This window comes from Phytophthora infestans, genomic scaffold, assembly GCF_000142945.1.
Source record: "Phytophthora infestans T30-4 supercont1.15 genomic scaffold, whole genome shotgun sequence".
Taxonomy (NCBI): domain Eukaryota; phylum Oomycota; class Peronosporomycetes; order Peronosporales; family Peronosporaceae; genus Phytophthora; species Phytophthora infestans.
This window is the reverse complement of record NW_003303744.1, coordinates 949,324-971,422: the sequence shown is the minus strand read 5'-3', so window position 1 is coordinate 971,422 and position 22,099 is coordinate 949,324. Positions and strand designations below refer to the sequence as shown.

Sequence of the window (22,099 nt, the reverse complement as noted above, 5' to 3'; positions counted from 1 at the left end):
TGGTAGTCGCTGGCGCAAGTTGCAGTTGAATACAAATATTCGACCATCTGCTTGAGCGCTTTCTTCGTGCATGCTGAACCCTTGCTAGCAAACGTTCCTGTCTCGCGTTTCATGCAGTAGCGCTCCAGCACTTGGCCGCTCTTGAGCAGATTCTTTTCAGCTGCGACGCGATGCTGGGGATATTGGTCGAGCAACAAGTTCTTTGCCTGTCGGTAGTACTGCATCACCGAGTGTCGGGCTAGAAGCTGTTCCTTGCGGCCTTCCTTGAAGACGAGGTACATGCCAAATTTGTCCACCACACCTTCTAGAACTAGCGCGGCCGTATTGCGGCTCATAGACGCCTCCAAGTATTACCACGTCATATCTGCTGCCATTTCCCGAGCGCGCTTCGTGTTGTCTTTTAGAAACGCTAGAAACGCGCGTGCTGCGCTTTCCCGAGCGCACTTCGTGTTGGCGGGTGCAAGATCGTTGAGGCTCATACTGAGTCGGAGTCGTCGGAGCTTTTACGTTATTTGAGAAATATGTGAATGACTAACAGTTTGTAAAAGAATATCAGTAACTGGACCGCCCCCTCCGATTCGATATGTCGGAGATGTTGTCTATTTACACAGCACCTTTCTGATTAGACAAATATCTGCAGCTACTCTGCTTTAATTCATTTATATTGTTAAAACTATTAAAAGCGCACTGAGTACACTTTATTGGCTAATAATGTGAATAGTGACTTCAAGTACATGTATGGTCGAAGATTTGACTATATTCAACCATTTGGTCAACTAAGATAAAAAAAAAATTCTTGCTGGGGAACTTTGCTCATACATGACATGTATGACGCATAGTCTGTACACTAAACATGACATGTACAGTGAGCAAAGTTCTCCTGCACGATTTTATATTTTTGGTCGTAGCTAAAAAGAGAATTGGGCTGGTAGCGCACCGATTGAATTAATCCATAACTGACTTTACATTTGGAATGTGCTATCGCCATAGGGGAAGGTCGTAGTAAAAAGAGATGATTATAAAGCGATACTCTCGTGTTACATATTGATGGGTCGCAAGAAGATGTCCAATGCGATGCCTTACTTGTTGAAGCCCGTCAGAAAAATTTGGCACGGAGCACCATGTTGGTTCACTATGCATTGCAAAAAAGGATAGTGCTTTCTTAGCACTCACGGTCGCCGATTTCCTCCAATTTGGCCAGTGCGAAGGACAGCGTTTTCAGCAAATGCGAATTGAGAAAGTGACATCAAAATTGATTTGGATTTGGTTTGCAAGCAAGCAAAACGCTACTCGGTTCGCCCGGTCGAAAGATGGCACGGACGAGATCATATGAAGTAATGACGACAGAGGCAACGGAACAACGCGCCTGGTCTTCGGTGAATTTCGGTCGGTTGGTCGCGTCCAGCCTTGCTCAGTCGTTTCTTGGCAGCAGACTTACCAGCGTCGACCACGTCCCCAGCCCCAGTGACGGTGATGGTGACGGTGTCCCCAGCCGCCCCCTCTGTGGCCCCAGTCAGGACGTCCCCACCACTCCTGCTGGTCAGCACTTTCCAGTGGGTCATCTGCAGGAGGCTGCAGATCGGCCTCGGTCGCATCAGCCAAAGCCCGTAGAGCAGGTGAGTCAACCGCGAAGGCGCTCGATGTGGCGAGGGCCGCAGCGACGACGAAACCGGCGATCTTCATGAGTCTCGACAGCGGATGCTTGGGGCTCTTCTTTCTTGAAGGCAACTTGCGTTGTGAGACTAGCGAAGCTATAGCAGCTTCGCTGTCAAGATTTGTCCTTGCAATTCGAAGAGCGTGCTGGGACACTGCCTCTATCAAGTCAAGCACGTTGATTAATGCGAAAAACTGCTAATGAAATCTGAAAGTCAATACTTGTGCGACAAGAGCTGGTTTCAGTTTTTGCCGGATTGGTTTGTTGAAGCCTGAGTTTCCAGTGACGAAGCATTATCACAAGCTCTAGCTAACTTATTTGAAAAAGAAAATCTTGAGAATATCAATCGACTCTTTAAGTCTCTCAACACTATAGTATAATACAGAACGTTATCAATACTTGTCACCAGAGTATCGATGCGCCGCCCAAAACTGGCATATGTCAGCTTTCGATTGTTGAGAGACATAGCATTCCATCCGGTCTTAATAAACGCCGCGGAGTTATACCAGCTGTGCATCCTAACCTCAGGCATCTGCTCCATCTTTGACATACATGTACATCAGAAATCATCACCTGTGCACATTTTAAATTTTGAGCCTGCATACGACCCCCCCCCCTATGCCAATTTTGGGCGGCGTCCAATGGAGGGCTACGGTAGTTTGCCCTACAATGATAGCACCGTACTGTACATGAAGCATGTAAAAAGAGAGCTTAATTAGACTCCGCAAATAGGTTTGAAGATGGTCGATTACTTTCTGAAACGCTGTTTTACTTTACTTAAGAACTGCGTTACAAAGAAACAGGATTCTTATATAAACAATGGTGAGTATAGGCTAAAACGGAAATGGGACCTTTCTGCAAATTGCGAAGGAGACCAGAAAAAAGGTGACCTTTTTTTATTCTACCATATTGCAATTATTGCACATCTTCTTTATCTAAGGCTTGGTATGTTGTAATGGACACTTCGTAGACAGAGATAGCATCTCATAAATATAAACTTGCTCTTACTCCTACTGCTGCTTATTAGAATCGATATGCAGATAGGGAATATCAGTACTATCCGTAAGTACCATTAATTCAGAGATAATAATACATACATATTATCTTGTTGCTAGACGATGTGAAAGAGCTTATTGTAAATAGTTTTGATCTAATTTGACGAAGGGGACATTCTGGTGGCAAAATTATTATATCGCAAGCTTTTAGTCATGTAGGTGAAGTAGAAGTGCCCATGTTGAGTTGCGGAAGTAGTGAAGGAAGTTGCAACCCGGAATTACGTTTATCGGACACCGGTCTACCACTGTCTGGCCGCTTAGTACACAAAAGTGTTTCAACTGCGGGATGCGTGATCAGGGATCGCAGAGCTGAGAAACAGCTACGTGTACCTTTGAAGCACAATCGAGCTGAAAACGAGCGTATAAAATATTCCAAGTAAAGCAATATATCCTACTTCCGATTTTCGTTTGCTTGAAATCGCTTCACGAAGATTCGCGTGGACCAAGAGTGACCAGAGTAGATTATCGTAGAGCGCGATATATATGAATCAGTGTGCGGCGCAATCACCCAGCTTCACTGGCACATTGTTCAATCACCGCGCCGCTTTCCCTCTCGCATTGCCATTGCTCATCCTTGTTGTAGCGATTATCTAGCGAACGCACCAAGGGAGAGAATAGAAGATTAGTAGAGCACGAGAAATAGGCGTCGGTGCACCGTGCTAGCGGAGTAGCAGAAAAGTGCTACCGGTAAAAGGCAAGTATGATACTATCAGCTATTTTAAATACTACTATAATATTATAAATTCTCGTTTGGGTATTAGTAGTACTAGCCAACGTACGGTAATGCGGGTGTATAGTACTATAATACTATACAAACACTACCGGTAATGAAATTATACAGATACCTAAATGTTTTCAATTACAATTGTAATCACAAGTTCTTCAACCGCGTCTTGGTTTTGACACCCACGAGAAATTCATCACGCACCTTTCGCCAACGCAACACAATCCGTGACAACGATTATAGATAAGGCTCGACATACGCCGATGCTTGTAATTCTTTTCGACAAACGCCACTCGAAAGAAGCCACCTACGACGAAAGGCATTGGCCGGGGCCTCCAACCGATGTAGTATTACACACACGGCACGATCTCTCAGAGCGTGCTCTAAGCCACACTCCCTAGAGTACAAAGTAAAGCTACCGTCTTCAACGTCACCATCTTGCTGTGACTACGACCCAAAATCACAAAAGATCAAGCAGTGCCAGCATCATGAGATGATCCACTCAGCCACTGCATATCGAAGGTCTCGGACTTGCAGTTCAGCTCCATGGATTGTGGGACGCAGCAAAGTCTCACTAGCGCACAACTCGCTGGTTCTTGCTGCGCTCGGCTCGTTCTGTGCTGCAGTTGCTGGCATGGCGTTGTTGCTATTAGTCTATAGAGCAATGGCAAATTCTGGGAAAACCTCCCAGTGACTCATCTGCATTAAGCAAACGGGCTTGAGTTAACGCAGCGTCCCAAACGCACGAGCCTTGAACTTAGACAAGCTCACAGCGCAATTTGCCAAGTCAAAACTCCTAGCACCCCGTTAAAATTCATGAAGATCATCGCACTCGTCGTCGCAGCAGCCCTCGCTACAACGAGCGCCTACGAGGCTGACACACCTGCTTTACGAGCTCTGGCTGATGTGACTGAGGAGACCGAGGCACCCGCGTCAGATACCCCGACGGAAGGCGACGACCAGCAGGAGTGGCGCTGGGGTCGTCGTTGGGGAGGCGGTTGGGGACGCCCTCGTTGGGGAGGTGGATGGGGACGCCCTGGTTGGGGAGGAGGCTGGGGGCGCCCCGGTTGGGGAGGAGGCTGGTGACGCCCTGGTTGGGGAGGAGGCTGGCGACGCCTGCCGTTGTGGTGGTACGCCCTGGCTGGTAGGGAGGTAGCCACCCAGTACGGGAAAAGCAAGGTTGAGCACGAGAGACTACATTCCACGCGAGAAGAAAACTAGTGCAAAGTCCCATTGCCTCCATCGTAAATGTCCCCCCTCCTTCGTTTGAATTCGCCCATGCTGTCTTCCGGACCCGGCGAGCTGAGTAGCGTTGTATTTAAGCACTTGCTTGAAAAATGGAATCCGAATAACTTTTGATGTAACTTTTACTCTTGACGCCTTTACTAGAACATAAAAGTTTGTGGGCTTCTCGATGCGCTTACCAACGTTGCTACCGCAATAGCGCGCCAAGAATCGTTATTATACCACATTCTCGTGCAAAATGCTGCCTCTTATGCCGTCGAATAAGCCGACCTCTGCTATATCCAGCAGAAGACACCACGTCCAGTTCTCCATTCCGTTTTAATCGAGCACCACCGACACAGCCGCTGCTAATTTTTCGGCATCTAGCGACTGATACATGTTTCCTCGACAGGTGTCTTAAAAGTGCCTTGGTTGGGTGAGCCACAAGGGGCAAGCGTCGACAGGTCTCACTATCACGACGCTCGTAGCGTCCGAACGTAATGGCTATGGTGCGACCTGCCCCAGACGCACGTCTCTCCATTTAACGCATTAGCCTTGCAATTTACAAACTGGATCAAAAACTTCAACACTGCGACCCTTCGGATATACGAGCATACGAGCATACGAGCACACAAGCACGGACTTTAACAGAATGGGCTTATCTCGGTTCATCATTAACCGTTTGTCAGCAAACGAGGTGAAACCGTACCTTTATCTTATGGACCGTCCTATATTAAAAAACGTGTACTCATATTTTGTGCACGCGCGGGTTGCCAGTCATTTTGTACGACCCCCTTTTGGTTTTGTGGCCTGCCATTTATTCTTTGGGACAAATTGGAAGAAAGAATATGGTGTCCTTGAAGCTTCAGAAGCGGTGCGTTAAGAGCTTCGTTTAATACAGGAAACAGGTCCACAGGTCTACGACAGAACGCCGTGCTGACGCTTGTGTTTTCCATTGCTGCAGTCTGGCTGCGTCCGTGCTCAAGTGCGGCAAGCGCAAAATCTGGCTCGACCCCAACGAGTCGAACGAGATTGCTTTGGCCAACTCGCGTCAGAACATTCGCAAGCTCGTGAAGGATGGCTTTGTCATCAAGAAGCCGCAGGTGATCCACTCGCGTGCTCGCTTCACCAAGCGTAACGAGGCTAAGCGCAAGGGCCGCCACACGGGCATCGGTAAGCGTCGCGGTACGGCCAACGCGCGTCTGCCGTTTAAGGTGATCTGGATGCGTCGTATCCGTGTGCTCCGTCGTCTCCTCCGCAAGTATCGTGAGGCCAAGAAGATTGACAAGCACATCTACCACGAGCTGTACATGCGCAGCAAGGGTAACCAGTTCAAGAACAAGCGTGTGCTCATGGAGACCATCCACAAGATGAAGGCCGAGCGTCACCGCGAAAAGACGCTCAAGGAGCAGTCGGAGGCTCGCAAGGAGAAGGCTAAGGCTGCCCGCGACCGCAAGGCCCAGAAGGCCGCTGTCCCCGCTGCGAAGAAGGACTAAACGTCTTCTTCTTCTTGTTGAGAAGTAGACTGATTGTTTAGGTCACTTGAAGGAATAAAACTCTTCCCGAAGATGCCCGCATCTTTTGTCCCACCAATATTGTTGCCTGCTCTTCTGTTTGGTACTCGTCATTTTGCAACTCCCAAATATCCACCTGCCACTGTATCGAGATACTGTAGTACAGTACTATACTTCGTAGTACATGCATGGGGCTCTTTACTACGTACATGTAGTACTAAAGACGGTCCTCTAAAGAGTCTTTAGAAGACGTATTTGTACTCGTACTTAAACGAATACAACTCTTGAGTTCAGTTTGGCGAAGATGGCGACCGACAGCTCCATCTCCAAGGCGAAGCTGCACGAGGTTCCATCGCTCTACGAGTTCCTGTAGCTGTATGCGATGATGTCTAACACCACTCTGTCGTCGCTTCCTTGTTGCAGACATTCGACGCATTGCCGAACCTCATTGATGTGCTCAAGGACGTGCTGTCGGCCAGCTCCACCCAGGAGACCATGAGAATTGGAGACATCTCGGCCTCGGTATGGAGGAGAAGTTCTTCTTGTACTACCTCTGTGATATTGACAGGTGTCTCGGTTTATTGAATGCAGGCGGTGTCAGTGAAGCAGAAGTACACGGACGCACTGGAGCTATTGCGCTCGCTGCCCGGCACCGACACCTCGCTAGAGGAGCAGGAAACAGCCATAGCAGATGCGAAAGTGGAGCTCAAGCGCATATCGTACGTTCCGAGTTAACTTTCCTGCTCTACAGTATCCTCGTGCGACGTTAAATTGACAAACTTACTGCCAACGCAGCGACGTCGTGGAGCTGTACAGCAACACGCTGTATCGCGGAACGGACGAGCCACGTGCCGAGATTAACGACGCCTTCTCCCGCAAGAGTCTTCTCAAGTGATCGACATGAACGACCTTGACAACCTCACCCAACGAAGTAATATATGGAGACCTTGTTGGTCATTTAAAAACACCCAGCTATGTTGCAGTTGCAGAAGATCATCCCGTCCTGTATTTATCCAAATGTTCAAGTGACTTTCTCTACCTAGTAGAGACCAAAGAAGCCCAGGAACTTCTTGGAGAACTCTACGCCAAGGAAGCAGGCGGCGTTGGCCGGGAATGCACGAGCCATAGCAGGCCCCACACCGTTGAAAAGCGCGCCAGGGCCCTCGTTCTTCATGAGCACCTGGAAGCAGTGCACGATGCCGCGGTACGTGCCCTCCGGAGCAGTCTGGATACGCGACTTGATCACATCGGGCGGGATCGCGATGACCCAGTTGATGATACCGGCAAAACCTCCCGCCACAAACACACGGAACGCGTTCAAGTCTGATGGATCTTTGCCCTTGGGCGTCAGACCGCGCTTGATTGCCTCAAAGCCGCCAAAGTATCCCACAGAACTGCAAAGGACGAGTCAGATATCAACAAGTCGCGATGGAACTCGAGGACTGTACTTACCCTGGAACATCACGCAGCAGAGTAGCTTCCCATCCGCGGAAAATACTCGAGAGACCACCAGTACGGTACAGTTTCTTGGCACAGTCGACCATACCGTCGTACAGCTTGGGCTCACCGCGCTCAACTGCTTGCGCCTGGATCTGGAGCAAGCACTTGATGCGCTCGCCAGGCGCCATGACCACAGTGGCTGGGATGGCCGAGAAGCCACCAGCAAACATGATCTGCCCCATGGACAGTGGCGTCGTCGGTGACTGACCCGACGACTTGATCTGTAGGCAGTTCACAAGAACAATGCACTTGGTTAGAACACACTGGGAATAGCGCAAAGAGGAGACTCGAACATGGTACTCACGGCAATGAGCTTGCCCATGTCGTAGCCCCAGAAGCACGTGGCGAAGATCGGGGTGACACCCACTAGAGGTGCCGACATTCCACGGTACAGACCGCGAACCTATAGATGAAATAAGGATCGAATACCATAAGCATCTTCCTACAGCTTCCACAAGCTCACTCGTAGACGTACCCCGTCCTTGGCGATCATTTTGCGGGCGCAGTCGACCGCGTTGGAGTACATGGGCGGCTCACCAGGAAGTGCCTTCGGCTGCGTCTGCATGTTGACCTTGATGAGGTCCAGTGGGTGACCAGTTGCCACAAGACACACTCCTGAAATGCGCAGATACACAGTTAGCACTTCGATTATCGAGACCAAAGCGAAGTATATGACACTGTATACAAGTCACACGCACCGCCGAAGCCACCGGTCACGAAGGATACCAGACCCGACGTCGCTATAGACAGAGGAGAAGAGGGACGAAATATTAGCTCCAATTCTAGGTCGTCGAGTGCCACGGCAAATTAACATAAGCCAGGAGTATTGAAGCCACGTACGTTTGTTTGTCGCTGCTTCCTCGCTCATCGTTTCGGGAATAAGAAGGCTTTGTGTCAGGTTCTGAGGCCTTTGGTGCGGATTGAGAACTGCGGTGGACGCTTCACGTTCGGCTGTGTGTGGGAATCTGCCGTTTACGTGTGCAAGTTAAACTGAAGAGGTTGCGTACGTTGCTTCAAGTTGTCGCGTGACTTGGTTTGAGTAAGAGACTCGAGTGAAATGCAAGATCGCACCAAAATAAAGTTTTAGAGGTGAGATAATTAATACTAACTCGCGCTTTCATTGGCTATTGCGTTTCAGGAGCTGTAACTGTGCATGCGCACTTGCCACATTTCCTGTCACCGAACCGTGGACACAGCGTTTGTACATGCCCACGATCGGTGACCATGTAAATGTACTTCATCGTGGGGCTGAACGCGTTGCCTTGCCACACAGTCCATAACATCAACATCAGTTTAAATGTGTTTCTCGATTTGGCTATAACAACGGACGGCACAATGACTGCTTGGTCGGTGCTGCATCGGCAGGTGTTCACTGTTCGGCAGTTCACGCTCGGTGTGTCCACAAACGAATTTCGCTAATAATGGTAGACATATCGTGGGCTTCAGCAGCTAGACGAGTGCTCCGGGGCTCAGCGTGGTGGCAACGGAGCAAACGGTCACGTTGCAGTTTCAGATCAACATGCGGCAATATGCGAGCGCTAGGCAACCACTACCAAGCCGCATCCGTCGCAAGAGCTACCCGGATGATGCGTACATCGTGCAACTGAGGCTGGTCGAGCGTGAACGTGACTGCCAGCAAGCCGCTTGACTGGTTCTGGTGAACTTCACCGTGAAGGACCCGCCCAGCGCTTGGTGAGCCAGCTCTGCACCAGTGAGTGAGTCACTGGCAATTTTGCAGGGCCACTAACTTTCGTCCTCGCGTGAAGCCGGCGCACGATTCGCCGAAATGGGTTGCTGGATGCTGTAAGAAGGTCAGTATCTACCAATCATAAATCGCGGGTTTCTGGGTGGGCTACGTTTCGGTTCTTGCTTTTCTGCTCTCACTTTCCTTCTGCCGATGGCTCGATCATTGCTGAATTTGCCGTCTGGGGCGCAAGTGCTTTCCTGGCAGCTTTTCAGATAAGAAGACAGAGGCAAGTCTTTGAGAAAGACCCGCCCCTCAGCAACGCTGTCAACTAAGCGATACGTGCCTCTGCGAGCTTCCATACCAGCGTCGCAGTACATTGAACGTGTTCCCGACTCTTGCTTCTCTTTTGCTGCGTCCTTTCGTTCTCGAAGTCCTGTTTGTACCCGTGCATCTCATCAACAGCAACAGGCTCGCAAGTCGCTGACAACCCACACACACTGCCTGGCCCACGTAATGGAAGTGCAGGTTGACACGATGCCGATTAACCAGAGCTCCAAGAAGCGCAAAAGCGCCCTCAGCGCCGCTTCACCGATTGCACCGCGGGTGCCTGCGTGTGGACCCTTGTGCACGCTCACGACCGGGCCGCTAACCTCGACCGCGGTGTCTGACGCTGCTTACTCGTCATCGGACAGCGTCAACCTGTCGGCGGCTTTAACAGCGCTCAAAGTATCGCTCAAGCGCGACTTGGAGAGTTTTGCGCCTCCCACACCTGCCGTGTCGCCAGCCCATGGGCGCGGCCCGGCTAAGCGCGCTCGCTTCGATTTCGAATTCATCGAGGAGGAGTCGGAACCAGAAGCGGAAATTCAACAGCGAGTCAAGACCCCTGCTGCTGGTCCGCCCAAGACTGTGAATGCGCTGCTGGCCGTCAGCAGTCGCATCAAGTTCGAGCTGGAGAAACGTCGCCGTCGCGATCGCGAACGTGCGCAGAAACCCCGTAGACGAAAACAACTGAGCTACTTCGCTATTGTGGGGGCATTTCAGCGCGCGGCCCACGAGCGCGAAGTCGCATTGCAGGTCGAGTGCGTCGTAGAGGCATCGACGGATTAACAACACATCGTCGAGCACCAGCAGCTGGTAGTCGGACCTACCGACCAACGGAGACACGTCTGTCATTCCTGCCCACCACTCCATGTGGCCTCGAGCATTTTGATCTATCTATTCGAGCCACGTTTTCCTGTGCATATAACTATCGTACCAATACAGAAATATACCATACTCGCGAATTGGGAGGGACTCTCCCAATTTCTACTTGATAAACCACCGAACGGTGGTCTGCATCCCCGCAAGACCACAGGCAGCAAGCACATGTCGCGACATTGTCCGGACATCCTTCGCCACCTGGTCACGCCATTACACGCACTAGCGTGGCGACGCTCAAGCATGTCACTCGCAGACTGTGTGGTCAGGCGATGGCGTGCCGTCCACGCGAAACCGGCCAAGCCCCGTCACAACAGCGCTGGGAAAGCAGGCGACTTGACCTGGCGAGTGTCACTGTCAGTGTATTCGGTTCATCTTGTGCCACTCAAGTCCAATTTTTGGCATCATGTTACGCTCGGAATTGCATGAGGTGAGGAGAAATTGCAGTTTACGTACTGGACATGAGCTAATCGTTAATAGGCCCTGACGCTACTCGGAACACCACTTTGCAATTTATGGACACTCCACCACTGTGATTGGCTATATTTCTTCGCTTGCTTCCTTGATTGGACCATTCATAGAGCTTAGATTAGGATGAAGTCGAGCTTATAGCCAGCCATCCTTCGTCTATCACATTGACCACCATGAGCGTCATCGTCGCCGAAGCCGAGAAGCGCACGCAGACATATCTGCCAAAGATCGAGAATGGCCGGACGCTGACAGCCACGTCGCTGGCCGCGCTCAGCAAGGAGTTGCCAGCCTTCAAGCAGATCACGGGCAAAGTACGCGACGTGTATGTGTTCGAGGACCGCGTGCTGTTGGTGTCCACTGACCGCCAGTCGGCCTTTGACCGCGCATTGGCTTCAGTGCCCTTTAAGAGTCGCGTGCTGACGCTCACGAGCGTCTGGTGGTTCAACCAGACCAAGCATATTGTGGCCAACCACCTGCTTGGTGTGCCACACCCGTCCGCCATGCTCTGCAAGAAATGCACAGTCTTCCCTGTGGAATTTGTGGTGCGTGGCTACATCACGGGCTCCACGAGCACGAGCATGTGGACCAACTACAAGAACGGTAGCCGCGACTTCTGCGGCCACAAGCTCCAGGACGGCTACAAGCAGCACCAGAAGCTGCCGCAGAACCTCGTGACGCCCACGACCAAGGACGACGAGCACGACGAGTTGATTTCGGGAGTCGAGATTGTCAGTAGCGGCCGCATGACCCAGGAGCAGTGGGACTACTGCGAGAAGAAGACGCTCGAGCTGTTCGCCTTCGGTCAAGAGCAGGCGGCTAAGCGCGGATTGATACTCGTGGACACCAAGTACGAGTTCGGCTATGACGAGGCCACGGGTGAGATTCTCCTTATCGATGAGATTCACACGCCCGACTCCAGTCGCTACTGGCTGGCGGACTCGTACGAGCAGCGCATGGCTGAGGGCAAGTCGCCTGAGAACATCGACAAGGAATTCCTCCGTTTGTGGTTCAAGGAGCGATGCGACCCCTACAATGATGCCGTCCTTCCGGAGGCCCCCAAGGAGCTTGTGAGCGAGCTCTCGCGCCGCTACATTCTGCTCTACGAGCTCATCACCGGCTCAGAGTTCGAGTTCCCTGCCGTTGAAATCAAGCCCGAAGACGAGCTGGTCGAGGGCGTCCGCAAGACTCTGTTGTCTCAGTAGACTCAGCAAGGTCTCTCAGATCTAATACATTTTGCAGGATCTGTTTTTACGAATTACTTCCTAGGTGACGATGGGGATCCTTGTGTTTCTCTCCTGCCTACTGACAGCGAATTCGTGGCCCCGTTCCCTTCACGGCTAGACGACGGTGGAGCTGGTGCTGGGGTTACCGACGCCGTTGAAGTCACCGCAGAAGCTCCTTCATGACCGACAGGTAGCACTGATGCTTTTGAGCGCCGCGGTGACGTAGGACAAGAGCCCGGATTGGGCTGCTTCTTCGTGCATACAAGAGCCACGTTATGTTGCTGGAAGAACTCAGCAGTTTCGCTTGGACTGGGATTTTTGGCCCAGCGAGCCTTGAGGTTGCGAGCTTTCTGACTTCGATGAATAAACACCAACATCATTGTAGCCGCGCGCAGTCTCCTCATTGGACTGAGCTTCTGCATGTCACGATGAGCTAGCTTAACCACTCCACTGATTGTGATGAGCGCGCCAAGCGAGAACATACCAAGTGCGAGTGGTGCCATCTTTGCAAATTCTTTAAAGTACACACCACCGCCGAAGATGGAGATGGAGATGAAGAAACATTGGAATACAGGCACAACAAACACGGCATCAAACTTCTGCAGGCCGTGGGCGAGCCAGTGGATCTGCAAAAAGACGCAGGTGAGCATGCTGACCGTGATAGCATAGGGACCAAACGTCACGAATTGGTTGTCACCCTCGATTGTTGTCTTCATAAGCTCGGCCATCGACTTGGCAAACAGCACAGACTGTGCACCAAATATTCCAGACAGAGCTGGGTAGCTGACCGGATGGAGCTTTCGAAAACGCTGGTATTCAGGCGACATCCTCCCTTTTTGTTTGAGTGTGAGCTCCATCTTCTTTGTCAGCAGATAGAGTGTGAGGCACGAAACGCCCATAAGCGTCGCGTACACCGCAAAGAGCGGCTCTCGGTAGAGTGCAATTAGTTCGTCGACGGTATAACACGCGCTCTCCTTTTCAGCGAATATAGCGACGACGATGATACCGAGCAACACGAGTGCGGTGCCAATAGCGTCGGACTTAGTGAACTTCTCCTTGAGCAACAGCGACGCGAAGGCAACATTGGCAACCATCGTCGATCCACCAACAGGCGTAGCAAGGGACTGGGGCATGAAACCTAGCGCTACGAAGTCTAGGATGCTGCCGCCGACCACGAGAAACAGCCCAATCACCCACAGCGGCTGACGGAAGTAGCCTCGCTTGTCGCCAACGCTGCGGCCTTTGGCTTCACGCATGAAGGAGAATTTCTGCAGGTTCACACCCATGTTGGTGCAGATTGAGCCGACGACTGTCAGAATCACGCCCACATACCAGAGCCCATTGGACTTCTCTTTATGTTCGCCACAGCCCATGGCTGGCTCTTCGTGCGGGAGTTAATCGAAGGTGACGATGCTTTCGGTTCTCTTGTTTTCTCACAGCATGATGCATTTAGAATTATATTTATAAGTAAACTCCGCCAGCAATAGCACTGTGATGCCGGTGACATCTTGATTTTTGTAAGCACCAAGTTGAAGTCGAAAGTAGCCATCTGCATTATCGGCAGCTTCACCTTATTATCGTGACATAGACTGCATTGAGTGCTTGCTTTGCTGGGCAAAATGAGCTGAACCAGATCTGCTGAAGCGACGCGAAACTTTGACCAAAGATGCCCCATGTCTATTTGACATGGAGCATTTTTTCCTGTTGAAACGCCATATAGGTTAGCGCTGAGAAATGAAGATAACATAATAGTATCTGGTTGGAACCGGTTACTTTATACTACAGTAATATTAAAAAGTGGGACTTCTGTACATTTAGAATCTCGACTAGAGATTTTCAATTTTGCCATTTTCAATTTTGCCAAGTTCCTGGCAGAGAGATGAAGTCGATGAATCATCCGATAAATGCTGAATCCCATTGCGTGTCACTGCAGCAATCAGTTCTATTGTTCTGGATCTTCCCGACACAGAGTAGAGCTAGTTATAAATCCACTTGCACTTCATGTCATTTTATTCCCGAGGAATTGCATCCATTACTACGATCTACTACTACTTACTGGTGCCTATTTTAACACTACGCTATGACATCAATCTTCCCACTTCAGTGTACACCGCTGTTTTTCAGCACAGAATGGACTGAAGAGACATTGGCACACTGGCCCGGCGAGTACTGAGACGCTGAGTGGCTCAGCAATCCAATCTTGTTGCACCGGCGGCGAGACTTCGGGCGAAGCAGCAGTCCCACTCGAAGCCTCTTCGTCGGACAGAGCGGCTTGCACCGTAGAGGATGCCGCTGCTTTCCTGCGATTCCTGGCACGGTTGCCCCGCTTGACCATCTCTTCGGTAGCGGGGGAGGCCAATCGCCCAGCCGAAATGCCCTTAGCCGCCGTGTTGGGGTCTTGCATGATGCACTCGAGCGTATACTCGAAGGCAGCGATCTTTTTGGCAATGTACTCTTTGTTGGTGCCCTTTGCCACACTCAACGACTCGCGCAGCATGTCAATGCTCTTCTGCAGGCTGCGGATCTGGCGATGCGGCCAGCGTTGGATACCGTAACGACGACAGATCTTCTTGAGTAAGGTGGCACAGATGCCGAACTTGCGCGCGACGGCGGCAATAGGCATGTTAAAGCACTCTCTCAAATCCTCGAGCTGCACCACTGGGCCATAGCGTTTGCTGCCGCCACGGGGTGTGACTGCGATTGACTGTGAAGGAGACGGAGCTGGCGCAACAGCGGAGGGAGGTGCAGGATACAGCGGTAATTTGTAGGCCATTGGGCTCACATGACTGAAGGCGTCGAAGCTGAAGATGTCGGCGGGGCTGTCGGCACCAGAGGGAGACGTAGAGGGAAGTGATACTTCCACACTCAGACCAGTCATCTTACTACGGTAGCTGGGCTGCAGCGGCTCGAGTTTGACGAGCTGAGTCTTCGTGGGCGCAGGGCTATCCCGCTTGAGCGACATAAGGATCTCACCCATGAGCATATCGTCATCACTTAGTGAGGATGGTGCCATTGTTGCCATTGTTGGTGCTGTAGCGGTAGGTCGACTGATGTGCCACGAAGAAGGCAGATACCGTTGTGACCGGCAACGGTGTGGCCATTTTGGCGACAGGTGGGCGGGAATCGAGTGGCGCGTGCGAGTAGATTCCATTTTTTGCCAGTTTGACTGGTTTTCAGTAAGACTGACGGGAGCAGACGCTAAACTTCAAAAACCCTTAAGGATGGATACGGGAGCAGCTCGGATCAGACCAATACAAAACTCAGGTTAAATGACCTGTCATAACTAATCGCGAAAGGTTGAAGGGAGCTGCGCATCCCCTCCGCATCCCTTCACCGCACTTGTGTCGACATTCGCACGACCCTCCTGCGACAGCGCGTCCCTTCGGACACGTGGCGAGATCTTTTCGCAGCTGCAGCAGAAAGCACTCCCCTGCGGTCATCGCTATGAAATGACCTTGGCACTGCGGCTCGCAGTGCGACGGCTGCAGCACTCGATGTGTGGGCAATTTTGAATGTGTCGTTGCCCACGTCACATGCCAATTGCTTCCACTAGTCGTCTGTCCGGCAGACGGCGAAAGTCTCCACTGAGACGGTGAATTGACGCCACATATCATACCGAGTTTGCAAGGTCTGTAGTATTGACTTGCGTTTCAGCTGAATTTGGTCGCGTCAATTTGCAACTTCAAATCCGACTTCACACTGTGGAGTTGGATTTTTGGTGGACCACACTGTAGAGTCGGCGTCGGCACTTGTATTTATAACAAGTCCTTACATGTATTAATTACTCAACAAGTCTTGTTGAGTTAGGATTTGCAGCATTTTAATGTTTTGCTCGAGTTTTGTGGTCTTTATACTAAGAAGTACTGTACCTATAGCGGATAATGTCGATGATTAATAATAAAATTTAGATGTGGACGCCGCCCAAAACTGGCATAAGCCTTGTGCCTTTTAGTAAGGGGGTGATATGCAATCTCTAAATTTAGGTTGATGGCCCGCAAGCCGATGCCCCCGAAATAAATTGCAATAACTCAGCAAATATCTGATCGAGTAAAAAAAACGCAAGTACCTATTGATAGCTCGCGATCAGCTATCCTGTCGATATTTAAAGCTTCTCAGAGGCATTTTAATAAAAGTATTTTCTTTTAAGTATTTTAGCGCCCCGATTGGAGTCCACCAAATCGCGCATCCGACCAGATTACCGCAGCCAAACATTTAGGGAATTGTAGAGCGCAAATTCTCATTACCATTCTTGCCTTCTCGTCCAATTTAACGTTCATTTGACAAACAGCCGAGGCTAATGCGATACAAACAGCCTTATCATATTAATCGGGATGTTACTGTTTTATTGAGCTAGTAACGATTTTCGTAATGCAGATAAATAGATTCTCTGAAGCGACTTTATGACTCTAATAAGACACATCAACGAGCTCGCGCCAAGTAGGACGAACTCCGCAAGCGGCTGGAAAAGCTGAAGGGCGTGCGCAAGCACAAGAAGGTAAACGTAGGACTATATGGGAGGCATGAGAATGAAAACGAAGTGGAGGCTTAAAAGTTAAACCAAATTCTATTCGAGTTTATAGCTCGATAGGCAGGTCGAGAAGAAGAAGAGAGAAGAAGAAGAAGTTACTTGTAGGCGTCAAAAGACGAAGTGAGCACTTTTCTAGTCTTAGGAAGCCACTTGTAGCTGCACACCAGCCATTATTGTTAAAATATTTTAAGCCATTCATTACGGCTTAAGCAGGACCTCCTAAATCTCATTTTAATGTCTTAGAGAGATTCTTTCAAGGTAGTCATACTGTTTAGAGGCGACTTCAACAACCTCCCTGCCTCTGAACATATTTATCAAACTGCCAATTCTATGTTATAACAGAGATAGAGCTTTCTTTAAAGGACATTTCCTCAGTCCTTGAAACGCCACCAAGGAAGTTGTTTAGGCAAGCCGATCCGACTTTGCCCTGTTTTCCGCAAGGGAAAAGGGACAATAAGCGACACGGCTGTAGAGCTCAAGGATGGAGCCCAACGTGCCATCTGTACCTGCCGCTGCTACAAAGCAGGCTCCCTCGCGAATGACAAAGAGAAAGAAGAAAAAGACAACAGGGAAGCGACTACGTGCTCGAAAGAAGGTACGAGAGGCTGCTCGAGCTGCTGTCACGCACACTGCGACAGTCGTATCGTGCACTACATTTCTCAAGCCGTTTCAGAGGCTGAAGCAGGTTCTGAGACTGGGCGACCAGCTTCTGATGCTACGCCAGAAGGTTTAATCGCTATATTAGCATCAATAGAGGCTATTTAGGTGGACGCAAAGAGCGCTTTGTGGTGTAGTGATTTCTCCGTGGTTGCGGATTATCATTCGTCGACAAAGACGTGACACCGCCCAAGTTGTTCAAGCGACGAACCCTCGGTCGGGTGATGTACGGAGACGCCAAGGTGCAAGGGACTCGACGGCGTCACCTCCGAGTTTTCAACAAATATCGGATACGGCCCTATGTCACTGAATCCAGGCTGTCCTTATTATTAATAATGGACTGGCCGGATTTGCATTCAGCGGACCATCTACGGTACGAACCCTCAGTGGCGGTTGGGATGAGTTCGCGGAATACTCAGCGACCTTTGGAAGACACGTTCACCGTCTGGGACAGGGCGCGGACCGTTAAAGATGCTCATGCGACAGTGCAGACGACGCTTGGCATGCAAGAAGATCCATAACGGATCATTGTTCACTTGATATTTGTATACTTGATTAGGACTTCTTATTAGGAATAGACCCAAAAGGGTAAGCTTAAATACAGAGCAGAATTTCCACTCAAGCACACAGAGCGACGTCCGGCTTCAAGGTAAGCGTCAGGTCAAGCTTGTTTGAGTGTTTTATGCCTGTCGGTGAGCTCGAAGCTCTGTAGCGAGGGTTCATCCGGCAAGGCCAAGAGACTTTGTGTATTGGCCGATTATTATCGGGAGGTTTTACGTGACGGCTTATTGTTGCCTATTTGCACGACTGGGAGTGCTTGAATTGCCTCCCTTTTATTTCTTCCAGCCGAGTGTTGAACACTCGGTGATCTCGTAAAAGGCTTACCCGTGCCTGGTACCCTTCCGCTGTTGGGACCACGAGGATTCAAAACACCTGCTAGCTTTGCTCGTGCTAGTAGCGTGTTCTTATTTTACTGGTTGACCTATATAAGTAGTTTACAAGGTCCAGTTTGTCCCGGTGCAAGGGCAGAACTGGGGTCTTCAGGTCCGCCCGAACGATCGTTTACTATCCTAGTAGACGTATTGTTGTGGGAACATCCTAACTACATGTGTAGCTAGAGTTCACGTGGGATTTCCAACACCACAACTGGTGCCACGACCCGGGAACAGATTGTGACCATTGTGAACTGTTTGTATGGCCTTCCAGTTTACGAGCTACCAAGAGAAGAAGAACAAGAAAAAGACAAGAAACATGGCGAAAGGACAACCGACGGTACCAGTTACGCCTGCCAAGTCTGGCGGGGCTCGCAACGAGAGTTCAAGCCCGGCTGCGCGCTTTGCAGCCGCCACCGAGCTTTCAGTGAGCTTCGACGACGAAGCGGACATCGGTCCTGACGCCCACGATTATGAAGATTACGAAGATAAAACGCCGGCTCCAGAGCCAGGCGCAGCGACGCCGGAAACGGCCACGCTATCATCGGGGCTGAGCGGGGCGACCAGGTCCCTTTCGAGGAACCTCGCCGACGAGCTCGATGATGTTGCGGGACCGGAACCGGCCTATGATGATTATGACGATGGGACCGAGGGTTCTAAGCCTTCGGTGGCGAGTGCAAAGCATTCAGCACTGCTGAAGGCACCTCGCCCACCTATCAACGGTGATACACCAGCCGCCAAGCGCGTTTTCGACCGCGTACAAGCGCTGATGCAGAATGATGAGTGGATGCAGCTGTTCAAGCCCATCCCCAAGAAAAAAGCCGACTGGCCTGCGATTGCGCAGGAACTTCAATACCCAGTCAACTCGGTTTCGACTAGCCAAGTCGCCGAGGATTCAGTTTCGCTACTGCTGTCGCTGGGGTTCGAGAACGAGACGTACCCATCGACGATGTCGCTCCAGGATTGGAGTCCACATGAAGCCGGAGCTGCTCTCCAGAAATGGAAGAAGAAGCTTCGGAAGGCGTTTTGCGCTGTTGGCATCAATGCCGGAAAGCAGCCTGTGAGTCAACCGATGATTCAAGATGAAGATCCGTCTAAGATCCCACTGCCGCCGACGCCCCAACGACTCGTTCGTACTCCTCCGATCAAGCGTGGAGCTGAGCGTGGTGCCTTTGGCACTACCGAAGCTTCACCGTACTTTCAAGACTCGCACATGGTTACGCCACGTTCGGAGAGCCGTATGCAACGTATTTACGCAAGTAACGAGGGTTCGTTCGGTCGCCGAGGCGGTGCGCGAGCTCCCAAAGGTGGTGCCGGACGTCGATAAGTCGACAGCGATGGTTCGTCCAGTGACGATGACATTTTGGTGCGTACATTCGACGAGGAAGATCCTCAACTCGAGTTGATGCGTCAGATGAATGAGCTAGCGACGCTGAACGACGTGGACCCAACACCGAGGATTGAAATGGCTTCGCACCGACCGCTGGATCGCATCACGCCGTTCTCAGGCTCTCGCAACAAGAGCGAGAACTGTATGCAGTGGCTCCGTGGGTTCGTCTATAAAATGACTGGAACCCACACAGATGCCGATAAATGGTGCATTCCATTTGAGCTAAGTCTCCGGGATGGAGCCATTCATTGGTTCCGTCAACTTCCGAAGAAGACGGAGCGCAAGTGGAAGCTGTTGAGCGATGCGTTCATCCGCTACTACTGCTCGCAGTTCACGCAGACGGCACTGTCGCGTTACTACTCCGCCAAGCGGGAACGTAATGAACATCTGTGCGACTACATAAACAGGCTGAATGGCTACGCTCGGACCGCCCGTCTACACTTTGAGAAGAGTGGTCGCGACGCGAAAGAACACTTACAGCAATTCCTGGCAACATGCGACGATGACAACCTAGCGGAGAGTCTCTACCACGCTCGAGTCGCCGACATTCACGAGCTCGAAGAGATCATCGAAGATGTTCTCAAGGGCAAGGAGAGAATGGCCAAGCGTGACAGTGAGTACCGATACTCCAAGAGTCGTGATACGCGACGCGACGATGGGTACGCCCGCAACAACCGGCGTGATGACCGTCGCCGCGATGACAACCGCAACAAACCAAGAGTGAAACTCATTGAAGCCACGGTGGACGACCTACTAGCTGAATTAGAAGGTCGTGAAGCTGCTCAGGGAGGCACCGAGTATTCAAACGAAGATCCGAACGCTTACGACGATGTCCAAGATGAGTACAACGACTTTCAGCCTGATAATACGGACGGTGATTTCGCATTGGACGAAAACGACCGATACCTCGCCGCTGCTAACGAAAATGAGCGCCGTGCAGCTGCTGAAGGCACCTACGCACGTTCAGACAACCGTCAACTGCGTGGAAACGTGCCTGATCGCGAGAATGGCTTCAATCAAGATCGCCGAAGTAGTGACCGTGGGTTCAATCAGGACCAACGCGGTCGACGTGACTCCAACTGCGACAACCGACGCCCACAGTACGGACCATGCGCGGTGTGCGGTGGCATGAGTCACTCCGCCCACTACTGTAACAAGCGATGCAAGTTCTGCAAACAACTCCACGATGCTGGACAATGCGAACTTTTCCGCAACTTCCAAGACCTTGCCAAATTTGTGCGCACCAAAGGCACGAAGGAGGAACTCCCGCCAGAGCTCAAGGCCGTCGTTCAAGAACGTCATTTAAACTAGGCAGCCCGCCAACTACAACTGGGTTGGTCCCTATCGGGCTGCCACAGTTAACCGAGCCTTCAATGGAAGCAGAGTGTATCTTTGCTTTCATGGGGCAGAGTGAATGGCCTGATAAATACGTAACAAGTGTGAACGCGACGGAAAATGAAAAGGAGAGGAGTAGAATCCTCGGTGGAGGTGTTGGAGAAATAGTGGAGTGTGCTGATGCTGATGAGGGCACCAGCGAGGGTTCGCTCGGCTTGGTTTCGAGTGCAGCGCGAGACGAGCCCAAGGGTCACTCCAAGATTATGAAGTTGAACCCTGGCGAGAGACAGGGGTGGTGGTCGGCCAAGAAATTCGACCGACGGATCAGAATGAGAGCTCTGGTGCAAGGCGCTGTGAACGACCAGCGAACGAGGATTCTCCTCGACACAGGAGCGAACGTTAGTGTGATCACTGACGCCTTTGCTAAGAAGTTGCGACTCCGAGATGTACCCGATCACGGACGCCGCATTGACATTCAAGGTATTAACGAAGGCAAGGTGTCTACGACGCGGCGAGCGTGCGTCAAGATTACGCTCGGATGGGAGATGGTGTACGAGTTTGAGATGTGGGTAATGTCGCATAGTGCAGGCGTCGACGTGGTACTCGGGACCGACTTTATGATCCCAGCTGGGATCCGGGTTGGACCTGTTTCACGGTGCGGCGCAATTACCGCACGAAGTCCAAATCCCGCTGATAAAGACCAGACAGGATCGACAGCGAAGAATACGGCTCCCATGTTAACGCCGGGCCACCCGAGCGGTTGGACATTCAAGCGCACGAGTGGCGAGAATATCGACTAGCGAAGCGTCAAGTCGGGCTGGAAGAACACGTACTGTGGGTTCGTCGAACGAACAAGGGCCGAGAAGATGTTAAACTAGGACGCTCGCCAGGTTTGAATCCGGTACGAGCCGATCGTTCTAGGTACTGCATTTATGCATTTGTGAACAAGACATCGCTAGATCCAGGTAGCAGGACCCTAGATCCAGTCGATAATACACGTGATGTGGG

General features: G+C 51.1%; 7 protein-coding genes across 7 annotated transcripts; 4 read left to right on the top strand and 3 right to left on the bottom strand.

Annotated features, from left to right (window-relative positions):
* Positions 1-5,482: 5,482 nt before the first annotated feature.
* Positions 5,483-6,256, top strand: PITG_09540 (60S ribosomal protein L19-1; the record flags this gene model as incomplete). Its single annotated transcript, XM_002903130.1, has 2 exons — positions 5,483-5,531; positions 5,622-6,256. 2 exons carry the CDS (start codon positions 5,506-5,508, stop codon positions 6,151-6,153), a joined length of 558 nt encoding a protein of 185 aa, XP_002903176.1.
* Positions 6,257-6,475: 219 nt separating this feature from the next.
* On the top strand, positions 6,476-7,140 carry PITG_09539 (uncharacterized protein; the record flags this gene model as incomplete). The annotated part of the gene is made up of 4 exons (XM_002903129.1): positions 6,476-6,517; positions 6,595-6,693; positions 6,763-6,890; positions 6,967-7,140. 4 exons carry the CDS (start codon positions 6,476-6,478, stop codon positions 7,064-7,066), a joined length of 369 nt encoding a protein of 122 aa, XP_002903175.1.
* Positions 7,141-7,210: 70 nt separating this feature from the next.
* PITG_09538 (mitochondrial carnitine/acylcarnitine carrier protein, putative) lies at positions 7,211-8,539 on the bottom strand (the record flags this gene model as incomplete). Its single annotated transcript, XM_002903128.1, has 6 exons — positions 7,211-7,565; positions 7,624-7,892; positions 7,976-8,074; positions 8,147-8,286; positions 8,370-8,411; positions 8,512-8,539. The coding sequence occupies 6 exons, from the start codon at positions 8,537-8,539 to the stop codon at positions 7,211-7,213; spliced, it is 933 nt and encodes a 310-aa protein (XP_002903174.1).
* Positions 8,540-9,596: 1,057 nt separating this feature from the next.
* Positions 9,597-10,572, top strand: PITG_09537 (uncharacterized protein; the record flags this gene model as incomplete). The annotated part of the gene is made up of 1 exon (XM_002903127.1): positions 9,597-10,572. One exon carries the CDS (start codon positions 9,872-9,874, stop codon positions 10,463-10,465), a length of 594 nt encoding a protein of 197 aa, XP_002903173.1.
* Positions 10,573-11,199: 627 nt separating this feature from the next.
* PITG_09536 (phosphoribosylaminoimidazole-succinocarboxamide synthase) lies at positions 11,200-12,284 on the top strand (the record flags this gene model as incomplete). Its single annotated transcript, XM_002903126.1, has 1 exon — positions 11,200-12,284. One exon carries the CDS (start codon positions 11,200-11,202, stop codon positions 12,226-12,228), a length of 1,029 nt encoding a protein of 342 aa, XP_002903172.1.
* A 125-nt stretch (positions 12,285-12,409) lies between these two features.
* PITG_09535 (uncharacterized protein) lies at positions 12,410-13,622 on the bottom strand (the record flags this gene model as incomplete). The annotated part of the gene is made up of 2 exons (XM_002903125.1): positions 12,410-12,451; positions 12,522-13,622. The coding sequence occupies 2 exons, from the start codon at positions 13,620-13,622 to the stop codon at positions 12,410-12,412; spliced, it is 1,143 nt and encodes a 380-aa protein (XP_002903171.1).
* A 747-nt stretch (positions 13,623-14,369) lies between these two features.
* PITG_09534 (uncharacterized protein) lies at positions 14,370-15,262 on the bottom strand (the record flags this gene model as incomplete). Its single annotated transcript, XM_002903124.1, has 3 exons — positions 14,370-14,426; positions 14,582-15,140; positions 15,210-15,262. 3 exons carry the CDS (start codon positions 15,260-15,262, stop codon positions 14,370-14,372), a joined length of 669 nt encoding a protein of 222 aa, XP_002903170.1.
* Between the last annotated feature and the right edge of the window lie 6,837 nt (positions 15,263-22,099).